General features: G+C 48.5%; 2 protein-coding genes across 2 annotated transcripts; one reads left to right on the top strand and one right to left on the bottom strand.

The window, feature by feature from the left end:
- Positions 1-5,461: 5,461 nt before the first annotated feature.
- On the top strand, positions 5,462-7,283 carry LOC125534647 (UPF0481 protein At3g47200-like). Its single transcript, XM_048697815.1, has 2 exons — positions 5,462-5,529; positions 5,791-7,283. The coding sequence occupies exons 1-2, from the start codon at positions 5,520-5,522 to the stop codon at positions 7,077-7,079; spliced, it is 1,299 nt and encodes a 432-aa protein (XP_048553772.1). The 5' UTR covers positions 5,462-5,519; the 3' UTR covers positions 7,080-7,283.
- A 5,141-nt stretch (positions 7,284-12,424) lies between these two features.
- Positions 12,425-16,072, bottom strand: LOC125534646. The gene is made up of 2 exons (XM_048697814.1): positions 15,853-16,072; positions 12,425-14,304 (listed from the first exon to the last, which is right to left on the bottom strand). The coding sequence occupies exons 1-2, from the start codon at positions 15,955-15,957 to the stop codon at positions 12,997-12,999; spliced, it is 1,413 nt and encodes a 470-aa protein (XP_048553771.1). The 5' UTR covers positions 15,958-16,072; the 3' UTR covers positions 12,425-12,996.
- Positions 16,073-22,121: the final 6,049 nt, after the last annotated feature.

The following is a 22,121-nucleotide window of genomic DNA, read 5'->3' as shown; positions in this document are numbered from 1 at the left end:
CCCCCTTGTGCTTCCTCCTCCATGGCCTCCACCTGGATGGGGAGAGGTTCTCCCTCTGGTCCTTGACATTCATGGTGATGATGGCCCCTCCGGGATACTTCTCCATAGCCTCCGGTGATGATTGCCCCAGTGGCGTTCCGGCGCCACCGGGAGAGAGGGGGAGAGAGCCCTTCTTCTTCTTCTTCTTCTTCTTCTTCTTCCTTGACCTTCTCCCTAGATGGGAGAAGGGTTTCCCCTCTGGTCCTTGGTCTCCATGGCATGGGAGGGGCGAGAGCCCCTCCGAGATTGGATCTGTCTCTCTGTCTCTCTCTATTTCTGTGCTCCCAGATCTGGCCTTTCACCGTTTCTTATATTTCCAGAGATCCCTAACTCTGATTGGATTGAAATTTGAACACGATTTTTATCCGGATATTAGCTTTCTTGTGGCGAAAGAAGGGCACCAACCGCCTTAAGGGGTGTCCACGAGGGTCAGGGGCGCGCCCTGCCTCGTGGCCCCCTCGAACATCATCTCACGTTGATTACACTTCCCAAAATTCACATATATTCCAAAAATATCTCTGTCAGTTTTTATCCCGTTTGGACTCAGTTTTATATGAATTTTCTGCGAAACAAAAAACAGCATCAAACAGGAACTGACACTGGGCACTGGATCAATATGTTAGTCCCAAAAATAGTATAAAAAGTTACCAAAAGTATATGAAAGTTGTATAATATTGGCATGGAACAATCAAAAATTATAGATACGACGGAGACGTATCATCAGGCCACCTATTATGCACAACTCCAAATGAGCTGAAACTTCACGGAGAATTTTTATGGAATATTTGAGGAATATTGGAGCAAAAAACTACTAGAGGGGGCCCACCAGGTGGTCACAACCCACCTGGGCGCGCCAGGCCCCCCAGGCGCACCCTGGTGGGTTGTGGCCTCCTCGGCCCACCTCCGGTGCCCATCTTCTAGTATATAAGTCATTTTGACCTAGAAAAAATAAGGAGAGGACTTTCGGGACGGAGCGCCGTCGCCTCGAGGCGGAACTTGGGCAGGAGCACTTTTGCCCTCCGGCGGAGCAATTCTGCCGGGGGAACTTCCCTCCCGAAGGGGGAAATCATCGTCGTCATCATCACCGACAACTCTCCCATCTTGGAGAGGGCAATCTCCATCAACATCTTCAACAGCACCATCTCCTCTCAAACCCTAGTTCATCTCTTGTGTTCAATCTTGTTACCGGAACTATAGATTGGTGCTTGTGGGTGACTAGTAGTGTTGATTACATCTTGTAGTTGATTACTATATGGTTTATTTGGTGGAAGATTATATGTGCAGATCCAATATGCTATTTAATACCCCTCTGATCTTGATCATGATCATCGTTTGTGAGTAGTTACTTTTGTTCTTGAGGTCACGGGATAAATCATGTTGCAAGTAATCATGTGAACTTGATATGTGTTTGATATTTTGATAGTATGTATGTTGTGATTCCCTTAGTGGTGTCATGTGAACGTCGACTACATGACACTTCACCATATTTGGGCCTAAGGGAATGCATTGTGGAGTAGCAATTAGATGATGGGTTGCGAGAGTGGCAGAAGCTTAAATCCCAGTTTATGCGCTATTCCGTAAGGGATCGATTGGATCCAAAAGTTTAATGCTATGGTTAGAATTTATTCTTAATACTTTTCTCGTAGTTGCGGATGCTTGCGGGAGGGTTAATTATAAGTAGGAGGTTTGTTCAAATAAGAACAGCACCTAAGCACCGGTCCACCCACATATCAAGTTATCAAAGTACCGAACACGAATTAAGCCAACATGATGAAAGTGACTAGATGAAATTCCCGTGTACCCTCAAGAATGCTTTGCTTATCATAAGAGACCTTTTTGGCCTGTCTTTTGCCTCAAAAGGATTGGGCTACCTTGCTGCACTTTTGTTACTACTATCGTTACTTGCTCGTTACAAATTATCTTGCTATGAAACTACTCTGTTGCTTACAATTTCAACACTTGCAGACATTATCTTGCTGAAAACCATTTGTCATTTCCTTCTGCTCCTCGTTGGGTTCGACACTCTTACTTATCGAAAAGAGCTACAACTGATCCCCTATACTTGTGGGTCATCATTTAGCAGTTGAGTTGTCAATTGAACCACACTTGGAAAGCTAAATATCTGCACTAAAGTATTTAGTAGCACAGTAGTATGATAGTTTCATACTAGTGGTAAGAGTAGCATTAGTAGCGATGACAGTAATAGTAGCAGTATTGTAGTGATTGTAACAGTAGCAACAACAATAGTAACTCGGCAAAGATCAATATGAGCAAAGTATAGTCATTGGATCATTGATGGATATTTGTGTTGGATGTCATTCATCACCTAACAATCACAACCTAGAGCGATACACAATAGCTCCAACTCATCAATTCAATGTAGGCATGTATTCTGTATATAGTCATACGTGTTTATAATAACAACTTGCATGATATCTTTTGTCCTACCCTTCTGTGGCAGCGGGGTCCGTAAGGAAATCTAAGGGATATTAAGTCCTCCTTTTAATAGAGAATCATAACAAAGTACAAACACATGGTGAATACATGAGCTCCTCGAAGTATAGTCATCCCCAGAGAGTATCCCAGTTATTGTCACCTCCGGGTCCATGGTTCAGAATAATAACAAGCGCAAACAACTAGAAGATAGGATCAAGAACTCAAATATATTGATGAAAACATAGAGGGTTTAGATCTGAAATCATGGCACTCAATCCCTAGTGACAAGCATTAGGCATAGCAAAGTCATAGCTACATCAATCTTAGAACATAGTGGATATTAGGGATCAAGCCCTAATAAATTGACTCGATTACATGATAAATATCATCCAACTCCATCACCGTCCAGCAAACCTACAAAGGAATTACTCACTCACGGGGGTGAGCATCATGAAATTGTTGATGAAGGATGGTTGATGATGATGACGACGGCGAAGAATCCCCCTCTCGGGAGCCCCAAATGGACTCCAAAACAGCCCTCGTGATGAAGAACAAGAGGTGGTAGCAGCTCCGTATAGTAAAACATGATGAACCTTTTTCTCTCTTTTTTTCTCGGGGAAAAAGAATTTATAGGCTTGGAATTTGGTCAGACGGCCACCTGTGTGACCCATAAGGCATCAGGGTGCGCCCTAGGGGTAGGCGCGCCCTGTTGCCTTGTGAGCAACTGATGGCGCCTACCCAGTGGATCTTCATTCCAATATTATTTATATATTTAATAAAAAAATCTCCGCAAAGTTTCGTCCGACTCCGAGAACTTTTATTTCTGACAAAAAACAACATCATTGTAGTTCTGCTAAAAACAGTCTCGGTCTGGGTTAGTTTCATTCAAATCATGCAAATTAGAGTCCAAACCAATAGCAAAAGTGTTTGGAAAAGTAGATACGATGAAGACGTATCAGTCCACGTCCATGAGCTAGGGTAGGTTCAACATGGTCTTCACTTCTCAGTTCGCCGGTCCTCACAGGCACGACAATGTCAACATCCTGGTGGTGGGGTGTAACTTGCTTAGTCCGCTTAGATAATGGGGCCGACTAAGCGGACGGCACTATCTTACTCATGGTCTTCTTCTGGTGGGTGAAACTGGTCTTGTGCTTGTTGCATTAGCGAAGAGACAACTAAGAAATTACTAGCCTCTTCGCCACCAGAAGGCATCCTCTCTTGAGGAGATCTCTCAGCCAACCAATAAGGGGCACCTTGAGTCCGTCAAATAGTTAGAAATCTTTCCAGCGATGAACAATCGGGTTTCTCTAGTGAGACCTCAATTGACTTGGGGGCTATTGTCGGGGTTATACTCACGGGGTAGGTCCAAGTATGGAAATATCTCGGTTAAGAGCCATAGCCCATCAAGGAGACGGTCTAGAAGAATGTGGGTGAAGGGCAATACTTCCATCCCACAAGCGTTACGGCCCAAGATAGTGAAAGCTAAAGAGGTTCTCATGATCAGGCCAAGTCATAACAGTTGGATCCTACACCCCCAGATGGAGAAGGCCCAACAATCGGTCACCATGAAGGCGGGAGCAGTCGGACATTCTGCGGTCGGTTGCGACCTAGGATAAATGACCCCCACAATGTCTTAATTACTTCTGTTACCTAACGGTGTTATAATCTAGTTAAATAAGGCAATTACTAGCCGTAATGACTATGAGGAGTCGGCCATGAACAACATTAATACCAGCCCGTTATGACACCCCTCCTAGCACACTCTATATAAGCTGGGAGGAGGGCACCGGACTAAGGGTTGAACTCTTTCATAGTGTACCTTACGCCAAGAGTTAAAAGCATCACAGAAGTAGGGAATTACCTCCACTAGAGAGGGTCTGAATATGTACAAATCCATGCGTGTACTCCCGTCCGTACTGATCGATAGATATCATTGCCTCTACATAGAAACCCCTTATAGCATTGTCTAGATTATATCCACGACAGCTTTGGACCTGGTGTGGGGAAAGACCGATTTAAGCGTTCCTATTCAGCTAGACCAGTGGGAGCTTTAAACATGAAACGGGCCATGATTTAGGTGCAAGGCAAGCAATCAAACAGGCCAAAACTACATGGCGCGGCCTGACGCAATGTAGGCTATGGCTACCAAACACGCCAATGTGTATGGCTCCATTTTGTTTCATACCGGCATACAAGTTTTTCTTTCTCTCCCTCAGTGCATGCCGTAGATTGGCTGTTCAATTTTTCAACGTGTGCAATCGTCTACCTAGCAGAGTACAACGGTTGCCATTAAAATACTATTGAGATCCAATCTCTGGCAGCTCTTTTGTTTGTTTGTTTTTTTGTTAATTTTTTATTTTGCACAGAACACTTTCTGAAAAATACCAAAATACTTCCTTTGTTTCTAAATATTTGTCTTTCTAGAGATTTCAACAAGTGACTACATACGAAGCAAAATGAGTGAATCTACACTCTAAATATGCATATATACATCCGTATGTGGTAGTCTATTTGAAATCTCTAAAAAGATAAATATTTAGGAACGAAGGGAGTATATATGTGTAAGGCCAAAAAAGAAAACCAAATCTGTACTGTTTATTCTAAGGATACTTGTGCTACGGATTATTTATCGGAAAAACTAACTGGCAACCAATCGCTGAGAGGGGTGACAAGCGAACCCTTCTTAGTGGTAGTTTTAGTTTGAGATGAGATCAAAAGATAGCCGTTTAAAAATGAAAATTGCTTACAGAAACAGTCATCTCACTCTGAATAAACTGTCATCCACTCAAACTAGAAGTGTCACTGAAATCGTTCGCAAATGCCACTCCCTCCTGACGACCGTTCGCCAGCTAAAGGGTCCTTATTTTATTAACTTTAGGACAGATGTCAGATGTGTCAGAGGGATCTTAGGGTGTTGGATGGTCGCCTTGTCAGTTGGCTCATCTGTTAAGATACAGTGAACATATAAAGGTAGTATATGGCTATACATAGTGAGTTGCTGTGAGGCACGGCGAGTACCTGCTAAATTTGGACCTTCGAGCTTAATGGCGCAAGGTATGAAGTGAATATTTGCCTGTTTCTTACTCTGTTAATTGCGTTGAGAAAATATTCCTTTGTCATTCATTGTACGAAAGATTCAGTGATCCAAATTGCGAAATGTGTGCACCATATGATTGTTCTAGTTCTAGAGTGCTGGAGTGATAGCAGTCCGGCCCTGCTAGAGAGCCATCACGATCCTATTTTGTCACTGAAATTTTTACCTATATTCTGCTAGTTAGTTTGTGTGCTGACTACTACAGTAATTTTTGCGTGCAGATGCAGGAGTCCCAAATGTTGACTCGCACAGCGATTTGGAGGCAGGGAAGAAACAAGCGCCGGCCAAACGATCTGAGATGGCGCGGGCTGTCTCCATCTCCAAGGTCCGTATGCAATTCCGTGGTTTGGACGGCAACAGCTACACGCCGCAGTACGTGCCGATTGGGCCGTACCATCTAAGCTGTTCGTCCCCACGGACTGAAAAAGAGAAGCTGTGCGGTGTCTCCTTCCTGAAGAGCCTCTCGGACGAACACACTCTAGCGCGACTAGTGGAGAAGTTGGAGCCACGAGCGAGGGAGTGTTACGCCGATGGCGTTGGCCAACTCACGCCGGAGCAGTTTTCCGGTATGCTGCTGCGCGACGGGTGCTACCTGCTTCTTCTGTTTGTTCATTATGTGACAGCTGGGGCATGCGGCAATGGCGGCGCTTCGACGGCGGCCGGTGGGGTCTCCGACAGCGCGGTGGTGCGCGACACCGTGTTCCTTGTTGAGAACCAGATACCTCTCTTCGTGCTTGAGAAGATCCACGAGCACATCGCAGGAGGCGCTGGCATGTCCGTCCTCGAAAGCATCGCCGTCTCTGTCCAGGAGCTTCTGCAGGCGCAGCTCTACATCAGCAAGAAGCTGCGGCCGGCGCCGCGGCAGGCGTCCCACTTGCTGCACCTGGTGCATCACTACTTTCAGCCAACCAATCCGCTACCGGAAATGGCAGCGAGCACGGCACGGCGCACCGGCCGGTGGCGCCGGGCGACGGAGTACGGCCGGTACGGCGGCATGCGGTTCAAGCGCCGGGTCTTCGCGAGCGGGGAGGAGTGGACCGTCCTCGACGTGCGCCTTAAGCGAGGCACGCTGTGCATCCCCCACCTGCGAGTCGACAGCAACACGTGGACCGTCCTGCGTAACCTGATGGCGCTGGAGGAGCACGTCCCACGGAGGCCCGTCACGGCGTACTGCCTCTTCATGTCGCAGGTGGCCGGCACGGTGGAGGACGTGAAGCTACTGGTTAACGCAGGGATCGTCGAGCACTTCCTGCCGAGTGACGAGCAGGTCGCTCAAGGCTTCGCGGACCTCTGCAATGGGGTGGTCATGGACGTCGACAACCTTGACCGGAACTACCTCAAGCCCATCTGGCACAAGCTGCAGGAACGCTGCCAGAGCCGCGTGTTTAGATTCATGGGATGGTTCTGCCATGACCGGCACCTCGGTATGGCTATCGCGTTCCTTATGGCTGTCGTCGTCTTGGTTTGTCAAGTGACGCAGACGTTCTATGCAGTTACCGGCCGGAGGTGAACGAGGTCGACAACGTCCCAAATAGTTCTCGGAGCATGACTCGATCATATCCGACATTTAGGGTACGTCGGGGTGGATTTTCTCATGTTTATTTCCTTTTGAGGGGAGAGTGCTTTGTTGTTGTTTTTTTCCTTTTGAGGGGAGTGTGCTTTGTTGTTTTGTCGGTTGAATGAACGCTAGTCTCATAGTTACTTTTTTTCGTTTCCTCTTTTGTTCCCTCCCTTTTAAAAGAGCCCGATGTGTTGGTAACGGCATCTCCAACACTCCCTAAATCAGACACCGTATTTGTCTGCGGACCAATGGGGACCATTCCACGGACACCGATACGGAAACCGGCTATCCAGCTGTAGTCGCATACATTTCAAACAAAACAAACCGGACAATTACACGTAAACCGAATGATTTTCATTTAAACCAGACAAAAACATTTACATTCTCAACATATTTCAACTAAACTATAATGGACTAGGCTAGGCTACTCTAACCTAGTCTATTACCGACCGCGCGGGGCCCCATTCCAGCGACATGTCTTCCCTATGTCCGGCAGCCCTCTCACTGGAACACCTTGAGCCCCCGAGGTATATGCTTCCGCCAGGGGAGAAGAGCCTCCGCCTATGCAGCCCGACAGCATGGTGCCAGGGCCTTCATGGGATCCAAGCGGTGGCGGCCTCCCATGGTCTATTATTTCTCGCTATCAGCAACGCCAGCGGCGGCAGCAACGGACTTCGATTGCTTCTTTCTCCACCTCCAACATGTGGTACCGCCAATGCTCACGCTAGATGGCGCGGGTGGAGCGGTAGTGTCGGTGCTAAACCCGGCATATCTCGAGGTAGGGATCCTAAGCTAGGCATCTTGGCACGACGGCAACATGATGAACAATGGACATGGGGATTTAACCAGGTTCAGCTTTTCTCGAAGAGATAATACCCGACATCCTGCTTCTAATTTTATTGATATGGGGTATAGTACAGAGTACATGTATCTACCACGAGATTGTTGATCTAAGTTGTAATGTAATAATATATTGACTACCCTAAACTTAGATTATAATGTACCGAAGGCCTAGGGTTACAGGAGTCCTCATCTTGTGCGTCAAGTCTTGTGGAATCTTTCTTGTATGCATCATTGGCTACCCGAAGAAGCCCGTTAGTGAACAGCCATGGGGGGTCCTCGACCCAACCCACCTGGTCGGGAGACGACGTGGTGAGTACCTCCTAGTTCAAGACACCATCAATAGCCCCTGAATCGATCGTCAAGTCGAGGACATTGATTATCCTCGGAACATCTTCAGCTTCTGGTCTTCAAGTTGGGGACACTCCTCGGTTCATCTGAACTATTCTTCATTTTCGGTCGTCAGTCTTTTTTTGAAAGCTCAGGACAGTGAGGGCAGCCCCCCACTGACTTTAAATTAACTCAACAAGTACAAAGTACAACTCTGTGGTGTTACATTAGGATGGGTATGTCAAGCCCTCACCACCAGAGAGAGAGAGGGAATAAGAGTGTACAAAGTGTAAGTATAAAGGAGTGTGACTGTTTTTGTAGACTAGATGTAGGTAACAAAACTATCCACAAAGGGCACCCCAGCCTCCTTGATTCTGTACCTCATCATATGAAAATCATTTTTGAATCTGAGGAGCCAGCCATCCATTGTAGGCGTCACCCCTCTGAAGTGCTTGTTGTTACGTTCCTTCCAAATGCTCCAGGCCGAAATGATAAAGATCTCCATAAACATGGGCTTCGTCCACCTGTTTTTTTCCACATGCACAAGTTGAAGCCTGTTTCCACCTTGCATCCAGTCGATCCCCAGCTTCATCCAACATCTTCTACTGAAGGCACAGTCGAAGAAAAGGTGCTCCACAGTTTCTTCCGGTGGGTCATCACAAAGGAGGCAAGTGTATACATCATCTCGTAGCTTCATACCTCTCCTCTTCAGCATGTTCCTAGTATTCAGCCTGTCCGCAAGAAGGAGCCACGCAAAAACCCTCCACTAATTAGTGCATTTTGATCTCCAGATCCACTTGAATGCATCGTCCGCCACCACCCCCCGAAAGCAATAATCGTAGTACTTTTTTGGAGCGAAGTCCGCGGCCCCCAGATGCATTTCCAGATGTCGGGGGCCTCGGTCAGCTCGGTTCCGGCCATGCTGCCTTGAAGGTCATGCAACTCTTCCCTGGCCTGTGCCAAGATCGGCACCTGGAAGTTGTGCCCAAGCGTAGGTGCCGTCAGCAGCGCTTGCACCAAGACATCTTCGTTTGAAGCGAAGGAGAACAGTCTGGGGTGGCTATCACTAAGGATGTGGCTGTGCCACAGGTCCTTCCAAAACAATACTGTGCTCCCATCTCGCACCTCCACCGATGTGACCCCTCTGTATGTTGGAGTAAGTTGCAAGATGTCGCGCCACCAAAACGACCCGCAGTGATCAGTTGCATGGGGCACCGAACCCTCATAATACGTGGACCAAATCAGGTGAACCCATGGCACATCACAACGGTTGTAAAATTTGTGCAGTTGTTTCAGCAGCAGGCCTTGGTTTTGAATTTGCAGATCAATTATCCCCAGCCCACCTTTCTCTTTGGGGCGACAGACTAGGTTCCAGGCCGCCAAGGACACAGCTTTGTGGCCATCATCAGTTTCCTTCTCCCAAAGACAGTATCGCCTGAGCTTGTCAAGGTGTTCCAGGATCCTCGGAGGTAGTCTGATGGAGCACATAGCATAAATCGCTAGGGACGGGACCACTGAGTTGACTAAGGTGAGTTTTGATCCAAGATCCAAGAGCGAGGCCGCGCTGGATAATCTGCGCTCAACTGAAGCCACTAGCGGCATTAGGTCAGACACAGTAGGTTTAGCCGTGCCCATCGGCATGCCAAGGTACGTGAACGGCATCTTGCCAACCTTGCATCCAAAAATCTCTGCCAGTCGTTCTGTTGCATCCACCTCCGTGTTAACCGTCATCAGAGTCGATTTATGAAAGTTGATATGCAATCCAATGGACGATGCATAGTCCTGCAGAATGTGCTTAATCGTCTCCGCTTGTGCTTGATCAACTGGCATTACTAGGATCGTATCATCCGCGTACTGGATCACCGGGTAGTCATTCTCCACGGCGGGCATGGGCAGCTCGAGCTCGCCTCTCTGATATGCGTCATTGATGGCTGCTTGAAGAAGGTCAGCTGCCAAGACGGAGATGAGAGGGGACAGCGGGTCGCCTTGGCGCACCCCTCTCTTACAGAAGAATTGCCTACCGGGGGTTCCGTTTAGGAGAACCGAAGATTTTGCGGTCGAAAATAAGCAGTGGATCCACCCTTGCCAACGATCGTCGAAGCCCATGCACTTCATAATCTGCAGCATTGGGGCGTGCTCGATCGTGTCAACGGTCGTCAGTCTTGAAAGTTGGTTCAACGGTTCAACAAATTTTTCCCATTTTCAATCTTTGAGAATCGTCGAGGTGTATCCGAAGAGTTCACACGTAGGGCATCTAAAGATTTACGTCAGGTATCCGGGGAGTCCTTTTAAGTTTCCGGTCTTTATCAATGCCTTGTTATTTTTACGCTACACATCAGGTTCGATGTTTTTCCCATGCGGTGGTGTCCTCTTGCAGTCGGGCTTCAACGTCGGACTGCGTCCGAAGTCTCTTTTTGCATCCGAGCTCCAACGCTAGTCTGCATGCAAGGTGTCATAGATTACCTCGCTCTTGAAATTTTTTGAAGGAGTTTAACCAAGCTTAATGCCGGAAATGTCCTCTTTGGAACCAGCCACTCGCATCTGTCTTTCTGCCAGACAGCTTCCGAGGTGGTGCACCACCTCGGCTTTGGGCTGTTTTTTGTGGAATTGTTTTTTGATTGGTGCAATTTATTCTCTGCTAAGATGCATCACCAGTAGCCCTCAAGGTGTGTGCCGGCCTAAAATACGAGATGCACCTGAAGGATATCATAAAACCACTTATCCCTGTAGCACCTGAGACTCAGATCGATTCACAAAATCGGCCTGAGGATCAAATCCTAACTTGGCAGCATACTTAGGAACGGAAACACGGTGCACAATAGTTCCTCGGGCTTAGGTTGGATGCAGCCGACCAACCGGAGTATCGTAATCTCCTCGGAAACCATTTTGCACTTTGACTTCCCAACATTGAATCATCAGTGCAGTAGCAGCGCCCGGGACTTGGGTTCGGCCGCATGACCGACCCTAGGATCGTATCTCCTTGGGAACTTGTTAGGTTGGTGTTTGCGTGTCGACATCACCAAGATGCAGCTCGGCAGGGAAGATGCCGAACTGCGGGTCGAAAAAGATTTCCCGAATAGAACCATCATGCATGAGACCTCGGTCAAGACCATATCTTGCCTCCTGAGATAAACATACAATAGGTTAAAGGTGCCATAAGCTTGGAAAACCAAAAAAAAATTATGTAAAAACTTTACGTCCGAATTAAGTCAAGTTTTTTTGTGCCAATCCGAAATTGGTCTTAGAAAATATTGTGCTTCCGTCGTGCTTTAACATAATACGTCTGATCTCCAGACTTCAAGAGGATCAGCCTTCAGCTTCAACCTCCTTTTCCTGAAGGTGAAGTGTTTCTCAGGCCATTTTAGCGAACTAAACTCGAGTGGCTTTAGAGAGAAACCAAGCTATCCGGCTATCTGACCACACACTTGAGTCGGAAAACGGAGTACTAGAAAAAGACTTTGCAACAACTAAGAAAAAAATATTTATTATAAAACGACACATATAAATTTAAGAGCCCAAGTTCACTTGGGTAAAGGAAGAGGAAACACTTTGTATATATAGTCTGGTAAGGCTCCAGTATCAGACCATTCCTTTGTCGTCAATGTTACCGAAATCCGACGCTCCAGATTTGTCCTTCTTTTGTAATTAATATGGAAATAAAAAAACAATTAGCAGGGAGCTCACCCCAACAACGTCCGCGCGTAATCCTCTCTTATTTCCCAGATTCCAAGCGGCTGCATCGTCTGGAGCTCTTCACCCATCCCGAGCGCACCAGAGCTCGCTCGCTACGCCAGATCCCCTTCCCCCGGACTCCGCCCCCTGTTCCTCCTTCTCAAGCTTCGTCTAGTAGCACAACAAGTTCACTAGCCAGGTCCGACCACCACCTCCTCCTCTCCTCGTCGTCGAGCCGTCCGGCCATCCAATCGTTCACTCCAGGTTTTTTACGTAGCCGTTCCAGCATCTTAATTAATTGCATGGTTGCAGCAAAAAAATGCCTGCCAGTCGTGGCACCATGCAGCTCCGCTTATAACAGATGTGGCAAATTTCCTCCCTGGTAGTAGCAAAATCTGATGATGGTTGCAGCAAAAAAAAAAGGTCGCCACCATGGCATCATTGCTTACGAGTGCAGATCCGGTGGTTGTCAGTTCCATCTTTTTTGCCTACTGGTTCTAGCATTTCCAGCCAACAGTTTCAGCTTCCCGCGACACTGGTTCGACCTTCCCCCGGCAACGTTTGCAGCTCCTGACCAAAATTGGTTCCATCATCTCCCCCTGCCGGTTCCAGCAAACCCCTGACTGGATGTAGCTTTTTGAGTCCGCGAGTGTAGCATGGGGCACCGCCGTTTGCAGCTCTCCCGGTGCCGCGGTTGCAGCTCCCCGGGCCACCATGGTTGTAGCACGGGGCACCTCGGTTCCCTGTGTCTGGCCTGCCGCCGGTTGGAACAAAACAGTTGTTTATAGAAAGTTTGAGATGGAATGCATTACAGACGGCTGAGTAGATGCCGTTGTATAACAAGCAAACGTACAATATTACAAAGATAATTGGCTACCCACTCATGCCACGAACCGTTGGAAAGTGCAATCGCACGTCCTGGAATCGTGGCTCGGCTAACTACTCAAACACCCCTCAACAAAAATAAAAGGCTAACTACTCAAACAAATGCAACGGCTGCCTTAACGTGAGAGAAGCAGCACTACTATTTCTTGTATTTGTAGCTTAGGACAGCAAAGACCGCTTGCAGCAATCCACAGGCAAAGAGGATGGCGGTGATAACGAATGCTACGGTGTACAACCCGTTACGGCAGTGCTGTTCGCGGCACGTTCCCATGAATCTGTTGACCCATTTGTTGCAGCGCATGTCCAGGTCGCGCCATATGGGCTTGAGGTAGTTTTGGTCGAGGTTGTCCACTTCCAATTCCACCCCTGTTAAGAGGTTTGCCAAGTCTTGGGCGGCCTGCTTCTCACTTGACAGGAATTGTTGGACGATCCCGGCACGAACTAAGAGCTTGACATCCTCCACCGTACCCGCCACCTGCGACAGGAAGACGCAGTAGGCCGTCACGGGCCGCCGTGTCATCTGCTCCTCCAGAGCCATCAGGTTGCGTAGGATCGTCCACGTATTGCTGTTAACCTGCAGGCGAGGGATCCACAGCGTACCTCCTTGATAGCTCACGTCCAGGATGGTGGACTCCTTGCCTTCCACCAAGTCATTTGGCTTGAAACGAACGTTGCCGTGGCAGCGGTACTCCGTCGCCCGTCGCCACCGGCCTGTGCGCCGTGCCGTGTTCTCTGCCGTTTCCGGAGGCGGATTGGTTGGCTGAAAGTAGTGATGCACCAGGTGCAGCAAGTGGGACGACTGCTGCGGCGCCGGCCGAGGCTTCTTGCTGATGTAGAGTTGTGCCTGCAGAAGCTCCTGGACAGCAACGGATATGTTTTGGAGGACGGAACTATCGGTGTCTCCTGTGACGAGCTGGTGGATCTTGTCAAGCACCAAGAGAGGTATTTGATTCTCAACAAGGAACACGGTGTCGCGCACCACGGCGCCGTCGGAGACTCCACCGGCTGCCGTCTCGGGATACTGAGGTCCCTCTGTCTTGTAGCTTAAGAACAAAAGGAGCAGATAGCAGCCATCGTGCAGCAGCATGTGTGAGAATGAGAAGTGCTCCCAACACAAAATGGGGTCGGGCAGATGGGCATAGCACCTCCTTGCTTCACCCTCTAGACTTTTCAGCTCCCGCATTACCTCATCCACTTGACCGTGAAACAGATGGACGACGGCTTTCTCCTTCACTTCCGTCCATTGGGAAACACCTTTACGATGGTTGTAAAGGCCGATCAGCACGCTGTGCGGCGTGAATGCGTCTTCGTCGACACGACGGAGTTGCGCACGGACCCTGGAGATCGCTGCGCGTGTGGTCGTCATGCACCTGGGCGGCACGGGATTCGTCACAGCTCCTGCCTCCACGTCGGTCGCGGCTTTGCATGACATTAGGATGTCCTTGTCCTGTATCGGCACGCATGCATGCATGCCACAATAATCAGAATATAGTGTGCTGCCTGCTAGGTTGCTACATGAATCCGTGATCATCCTTTTTTCGATGATTAAGTAACCCTAGAAGCTTTGTAAATCAAAGCCCACATTGCTTTTCTGATCAACTGAAAGAATTTTAGTGATAGTGACCCACGTGTGAGTGTGTGAAACTTAATTATCCTTCATTCATATCAAGTTTTAGTATTTGAATCTTGTTGAAAATTTATAACTTGTCAAAATGTATTCAAGAGTGGTCTTTTTTCCAAAGTCCTCATCTTAAGGAACACAAATATGCAAACATAACATAAAATAGACTTTCAGTTCAAAAGATAAAATAGATTCAAAATGACAACTTTCTAAATCACCGCCCAAATGTGTGGCCCACGAAGTGTGTGCATGAGCCACTGATACCCCTGCGAATTTCTTCCTTAGACGACTCAAAAAACAATAAAAGCCCATCGAGCATGCACAAGATTCCGTTGAAACGCTTGACGCATCGTTAGGCATGCATGAACACGAGGATTGTGACCATGAATCATGTCCATGCTGCTAGAATAGACAGGAAGTAGATCCTGGCGTCTGCCATAGACGCCCCCATGGAGATGGCCTAACGCCTTAGCCGTGTCTAATACATAATTTTAATAAATGAGTTTTCCACATTACGAGGCTTCATAATCTAGAAGTTTCTTGGAGATTTAAAAATGGTGGCATGTTCTCTCTTTTTTGGCCAAGGCGAATAAAAATGTGTCATATTCAGAATTTAGCAAAAGGCTTTTCACATTAAAATTTTCTACTGATAGATAGATCAGGTGGTGGCCTAGCTTCCTCTTCATTTTAATAGTCATCATTCATGACACTCAGTTGCTTATGTTCATACATCTACTGATATTGCAATTATCATATGACGGTGGAGCGCAAGTTAACTAGGTAGCACCCTGGATGTGGATGATGGGATAGGTAGTCTAGATTCCTAGGCTGGGGTAACGTAAAAGTTACTCTAGATTTTAGTTCTCTTTAACTTGAAAGTCCTTGAGTCTTACCGGTTAGCACCACAAGTTGGTGGGCTAAATGGCTCGGGTTTGAACCTCACCACCTCCGATTTAATCTGAGTATATCTCATTTAATTTGAGTGTAACTCCTCCTATATATGCTCAACTCATGTTTTTTTAGTTAGCATTTTGAATTTGTGATAATTATTCCTACAAAATAGAAATATCATCAAGTAATCACCACTAGAACTGCAAGAAAAACATGTGTCCTTTCCAGCAGAAACTTGCACCCTTTCAAACAAATAGCAAATCCAGTATGGTATGTTTATATTTTTGTGTGTTATAACACAATGAAGAAGCTGAATTGGGAATACGATTCAGTTTAAGATTAAAAAAGAATATGAGTAAAAGTCACCAAAAAGTGAAGTTTGCAAGTAAGCAAGTACTAAAATCATAAGAAATAGTTCTAAAAAAATCATAAGAAATATAGATTTTCGTAATAGCGCAAAACATAGGCAAATTCATGTCTTACCTTGAACCATTGCAACATTGGTAGACCAAACTTCAAAGCTAAACCACCCTCGGTTCTTCCGGTAGCTCTATCTCTCCTCGGTGTTGTTGCTATATTTTTGTTCATTGCAACGGTAGCTCAGCTCTATCTCTCTACCTATATATAAGCAAATCCCATTACACAAGTCCCACCGATCTATCTAGCTTTGATGCTGGCACAGAAGCGCAAAGGATTCATTTGTCCTTTCCTCTGGTGCAGTCAAAAGTACAAAACAACCGTCAACGCTGCAGGCTTATACTTTAGGTTCTGGGAAGTTGCCGCTGCTCTCTTGATTTGCATTTGAGAAGTACTTTGATTTGTTTCCTAGTTACGTGCGTGGTTTTGTTTTCTTGCAAGAGTCACGTGCATGACAGCGTGAGTTGTTAACCGAACCTCATAGGAAATTAAGATTAGCTCATTTTTGGGGGGCAAAGGTTCACTAAGATCTACTTAGCCAAACTAGGAATATAAATGATCATATGAAATAATAAATTAAATGCATCAAGTAACTGGTGCTCCCTAACAGGCCGATGACATGCCACTGCATTGCCCAAGCCAGTATGTCATTGTTGAACGCAGACGGGAAGTCATTAAGGTCACGGTCATGTCGGACTATCACCCTGGACAAAAAAGCCACATATCCAAGAGCCAAACCTCCATCATTTCTCGCATGCCTTACACCAACACTAACACTAGAGACGCGATCTGAACCCGATAGGCATGTGGCTTAATTAATTAGTGTGTATTCAGTGGGCCACGCATGTGTTCATCAAACACTACATCGTTTAACTAAATATCTCTTAGTTCAAGATGCTAAGGACAAAGGGCTCACATGACAACTAAACTGATAGGCGCGAATATACAGGGAAAAGACAAGCTCACTCTCTCACGCATGAACATAAGGGCACCTCCAATCTCAACCCGTAAATTTTCTTCCGCATCCATCCACAAATAGGGAGGTACTAGTCCGTGGACCCAGATGCGGGAAGACGCCATCCAACCATAGCCGCATGCATTTTGGCAACAGTTCGAACTAATCGGGCGATATTCGTTCAAACATGGCCGGATTTCATATAAACACGGTCGAATTTTATATAAACATGACGGATTTTATTACATTTACATCAACTAAGCGGAGCTCGTCCGGTTGGGCATAATTACCTAATCTAAATGGTCACTGGCGGCCGTTCCCCGTGTCCGGCCATGAATCCCGAGAACTGAAGCTTCGCCTTCTCTAGCTCCGCCTTCGCGCTCTCCAGCTCTGCCTCCGTAACTTCCGCCTCCGGAACCACGGGAAGCAAAGCTATCCGCCTTCACGTCGCCGCCAAGCGGATAATCGGCCAACAATGTTCAGCCAACCAAGCTTGGCCTCGACGAGAGGGGAGGAGCGGTGGCCTTTCCGGGACCCGAGCGGCGGCGACCTACTATGCACTGCTCTTCCTCGCTGCCGGCGGCGCCCGCGGATGTGCCGGCTTCGGCGATGTCCTCCTCCTCCTCGTCGGTCTCGCCGAACACCGCCTTGTCACCCTCCTTGTACGTGGCCGCCGCCACCACCTCCACCACCCACTAGCGGTACCGCCTGCGAGCAAGGCGGGCAGAGCGATAGGAGTCGAGAAGCACCGCCTGCTCCGCTACATCTGCATCCAGAGTGATCTCCCTACCGGCGTTGAGCTGCTACTCTGCCTACAGGTGCTCCTGGAGGAGGTGATGATTGTAGGCAATGGCGGCCTGTGCCTCCCACACTACTAGGAAAAGGCCTACTAATGGCGCACCGATTTTGCCTACTAATGGCGCACTACCGGTGCGCCATTAGTATCACGCCACTAGAATTTTTTACTAATGGCGCACCACTGGTGCGCCATTAGTATCTGGTATGCTAATGGCGCACCAGGAAGTGCGTCATTAGTATGTAACACCATGCGCCATTAGTATGCCTCCCGGGGGGCCATGTGTTACCATCTGCTTTGTCATACTAATGGCGCACTCTGTCTTGATGCGCCATTAGTATCCTTTGGCATACTAATGGCGCACCTTTTGGTGATGCGTCATTAGTATGAATATTTGTTTTTTTTTACTTTTCTGATTTTTGCACAGGTTACAAAATATATTATTTGACAGAATATAGACAGTAGCACACAGCAACAGCAGATTCATCGAATACAATAGAAGATTAGTCTCCGAATACAATTCATCATATTAGTCTCCGAATTCAAAAGACCGAACAAAGATAAAACATTACAAGTCTCGAGACCGCGAGTATCGAGTTTGTCTTCACATTACAAGTCGATATCAATCATCTAAACTACCATCACATAGAAGAGAGCTGTGGTCATCACGATGAGCATCATCGCAATCAAACTGGTCTTCATCCGGTTCCTCCAACGCTCCCTCCTCTCTCCCGCTAGATAGCGGGCGTATCTAGATTCGGCCTCCGCCCTAGTGGTGTACCCTTTGTAACTGTTACCGCTGAAACGGTGAACCTATCTCTGACACTCCTCCCAGTCATCGTAGACTCCGGGAACCTTACCCTTGTACACGACATACGACGGCATCTCTATGCACAAGCCAAACAACAGACAATACATACATAAGCAATATATAAGTATGCAACAAAAGGATCGGAAGAGAAAAGCAAGACATTAATAGCACGATTCATGGTCCTACTAATAAATAGCATCGATTACATCTAAGTTGAACGACTGTCCAAACCAAAGAGACATACAATTCATTAAAGTTTAATTACAACATGAGCCAATCAATGTTTCAGAACTACACATCACTACTTTCGATTCGACTCATGGACAGCAGCGTGGATGAAGCCGCCGTCTGTCGTGATGGTCATGAAATCGCGGGCGTTGTCAGCCTGCATTTGTAGCATTCCGTCTATCTCAATGTTGGACGGTTGATATCTGAGGAAGAACTGCCCCGAGGTATGAAGGACATCTTGATGGATGATGTCCGCAAACTCCGACTGGATGCGAAAGAATTCTTGTCTGATGTCCGCGTCCTGGATTGCCGACAAGCTCGCGGCCCAATCTTTGAGATTATTTGGTAGCAGAAGGTGATGATGGTCCCTTACGATCGCCCGCATGTGATGGAGGGCGTAGTAGGCATCCTTCTGACCGCCAGGCGGCTGCTTGACGCAGCAGAACGTCGTATTGTGGGCGAACACGTGCTTGCCGTACTTACGAACTGCCCTGATGAAGGTGCCTCCAGATTTGGTGTAGCAAGGGAGAACATCATCGAGAACTTTCTTGATATTTGTGTAGTCTATCTTGGAGTTACGGTTCGGGTCGAAATACGTGGCCATGGAATATTTCAGGCTTAAGAGGATGAGTGTGCAATGTGTGTCACTGCACAGAACACGGAATGTTAGAAAAAAAAGAACGATCGAAATCTAAGAAATCATATGTTACGGGGCGGTTAAGGGATGACTTACTCGGGAAAGTAAGGCACAAGGAAGTTATCCTTATCTGGGTTTGCCAGAATGACGTCTTCGAGGTGTGAACTCGCGACTTGGCGGTCCCCAGCGCTGCTCAAGAGCTTGGCACGCATGTAGAAGGGGTCGACGATCACGATGTCCGGGGTCTTGTCTCTAATGATCCGCATCTCCATACTCAGCGAAAACAGCCGAACGAAGGTGTAGTGCAGCGGATGAAGGTTGAACATAGCAAAGATGTCATCAAATCGCAGGACGATCGTACCCCCGATGGCGCCATCCACAAATCCCTTGCCCTCTGGCACCTTGGCCACGAAAACCGGGTATGCCACATCATTCTCTCTGAGACGCCGCTTCTCCAAAGAAAGAACACTGTCGTGCAGACTCCGCATAGCACCGGTTGCAGCATTGAGCATATTTGTTGGTAGCATCGCCCTACCCGCCACATGCACCCTCCTGGAGATATCCTTAGGTGAAGGTGGCCCGTCCTGAGCACGGATCGTACTCGGTGCCGGCTGGCTCGCACCGGCGGCCTTTTTAGTCGGCCGTTTCCGGCCCTTCTTCTTGATCTGCTGTAATGGGACCGAGTTCTGCTCACAGACCGCCTTCTTGAGCGTGTTGGGGCTGATAATATTTGGCACATCCACTATCTGAGGCTCGGTGAAGGCGGCAGCTGGAGGCGTCTCCTGAGAACTGAACGCCAGACGACGCCTGTTGCGATTGGGTTTCTCCGCCGTACCAGCTAGATCGCGGTCGTCTTGTTTGGGTTCTTGAGGAGGAGGCCCGCAGAACTCGCCACCGTACCCATGTTCGGCAAAGTACTTATCAACGTTGGTAAATGTACCATCGTCGTTGTCGTCGTTGTCTGGATCCTGTGCCATATGCATGTCCGGATCCTGTGCCATAGGGATGTCCGGCATGTCCGGTAGCGTTGAGGCGTTCTTGCCATGGCTTGGCGCCGGCACGACTGGCGGTCTTGTCTGTGGGGTGGTGTCCCCCGCCCCCAAACGAATCTGGCTCTTCGGCTAAAGCAGGGGCCAGCTTACGCAGGCGCTGAGGGTCATCTCATCTTCTTCGTCGGCCCCAGCGGGTCGAATCGGAGGTAACAGCTCGTCGCAGCCTGGCAGCACCCGAACCACTTCAACCCTATACATTGTGGGTGGCATCGGATTACCGTGGAACACGGGGTTGCCCGGTTGAACGATTCTGCCCTTGGCGACATCGACCAACTCGCCGCCCACGAAGTGCAGGAGAGTGCAAGGAACATTGGCGGCGCCCTGCGAAAACATGTAGGGCGTCAGGGATGCCCAGTCAAAGGCAAGGAGATGAAGTACTCGAACGAGAGGCTTAGTTACCATGATGCCGTCGAGCTCGGCTAATGTCGAGGCACCGCCAACGGCGGGCGTGCAACTGACGAAGGGGCCGCTTGCTGGCGAGGTGCCGGCCAGCGTACACCCGGGTGCATTAAGCTCCAATGCCGGCGTCGGAGACACCAATACCGCCGCCGCCGGAGACACCAATGGCGCCGCCGCCGTAGACACCAATACCGCCGCCGCCGAAGACACCAATGGCGCCGCCTGCGCATTGTATGAGTTGTTGGCCGTGAAGCTGGGAATCGGGGGCGGCCACCCGCAATCCACGTCGTTATCCCATGAATCAAGGTAGGCATAATGCCGGTAAGCGTCGATCCCAGTTGTTGTTGCACTTGCTCTTGGACCATCTCCGGAATCCGCGCCACTTGCGCCTTGAGTGCTTCAACCTCGCGCGACTGGCTTTCCGAGCTGGTCTTTTTCTCCTTTCGCCCACCAGCGCCATAGTATGACGACCATTTTGTGGACAAGCCTTTGCCGGCCACACGACCAGCTGACGTCGGCTTATTGAGCTTATCCCTGTTTTTCATTACGTTCAATGCCCTATTCAAAGGGGTGTCGAAAGGGGAGCTCTGAGACGACCCCGCGCTACTGCTTTCTTTGTCCTGCGGAAGGAACGTGAACCATTTAGAAATATTGGGGATTAATTAGAATGCAGCCATATGGAGCTAATTACGTGGGGGTGTATTCCTTACCATAACAAGCTCAAGCTCCTTGGTCTTCGGATCCGTGGTAAGCTCCTTTGTTACCGGGTCCTCCTTGTACCGGGCCCTGAGAAAGTTCCTGGTCCGCTTGTCACTATATTTCTCGAAGCGGGGCGGTAGGCCTTGCTCGGCATGCTCCGCGTCCTCCTTATCCCATACAGGCTCCGCCACTCTGTAACCGCCGGGACCGAGTTGGTGGACCCCTATGTTCAACTGCCGCATTTCTTTCCCCCACTGACTTGATTCGGAGGTTGCGGGGCTCTCGCACTTGATCTTGAACTCCTTGTAGTCATCTTCGCTCATCAAAGGATATTTCGTCTTGATCTTCTCATAACTATCACATTTGTCAATCATTGCCTTCACCGTGCTTTTCCAAGCAGACAGGGCCGTGCTCATCGTCGTGAGGGCGGCACCGTTCACTTTATTCCCCAAGAGGCGTGTGTTTGCGAACTCAGCGGGGAACTTGTATCGTTCGTGCAGCTTCGTGAAGAGGAGGCTGCGCAAATTCCCTCGGTCCTTATGCCTTAGGTTCTCGGTGTTGATCGAGGCGGTGCTCCGGAGAATGCACCCGAGCTGAATCGAATACCCCTTGACTACGTGTTTGGGCGCCGTCGGATGCCCGTGAGAGTTCACTTCAGTAAATTCCTCCCTGATGGTGCCGAGCACGTTCGGGCGCCGGTCCTTCCGTTGCCTCTTCGGTTGGCTGCCATCTGTGCGTGCGCCGCCATCATCAGTGGT

Source organism: Triticum urartu, chromosome 2, assembly GCF_003073215.2.
Source record: "Triticum urartu cultivar G1812 chromosome 2, Tu2.1, whole genome shotgun sequence".
NCBI classification, from domain to species: domain Eukaryota; kingdom Viridiplantae; phylum Streptophyta; class Magnoliopsida; order Poales; family Poaceae; genus Triticum; species Triticum urartu.
The sequence above is the reverse complement of the archived record's forward strand: the minus strand, read 5'-3'. Positions and strand labels throughout refer to the sequence as shown.

Excerpts from the sequence above, each read along its gene's own strand:
- LOC125534646 (XM_048697814.1), bottom strand. The coding sequence starts at position 15,957 with ATGAACAAAAATATAGCAACAACACCGAGGAGAGATAGAGCTACCGGA. Across the intron at positions 14,305-15,852 it reads CAATGTTGCAATGGTTCAAG|GACAAGGACATCCTAATGTC; the intron begins GTAAGACATGAA and ends GTGCCGATACAG.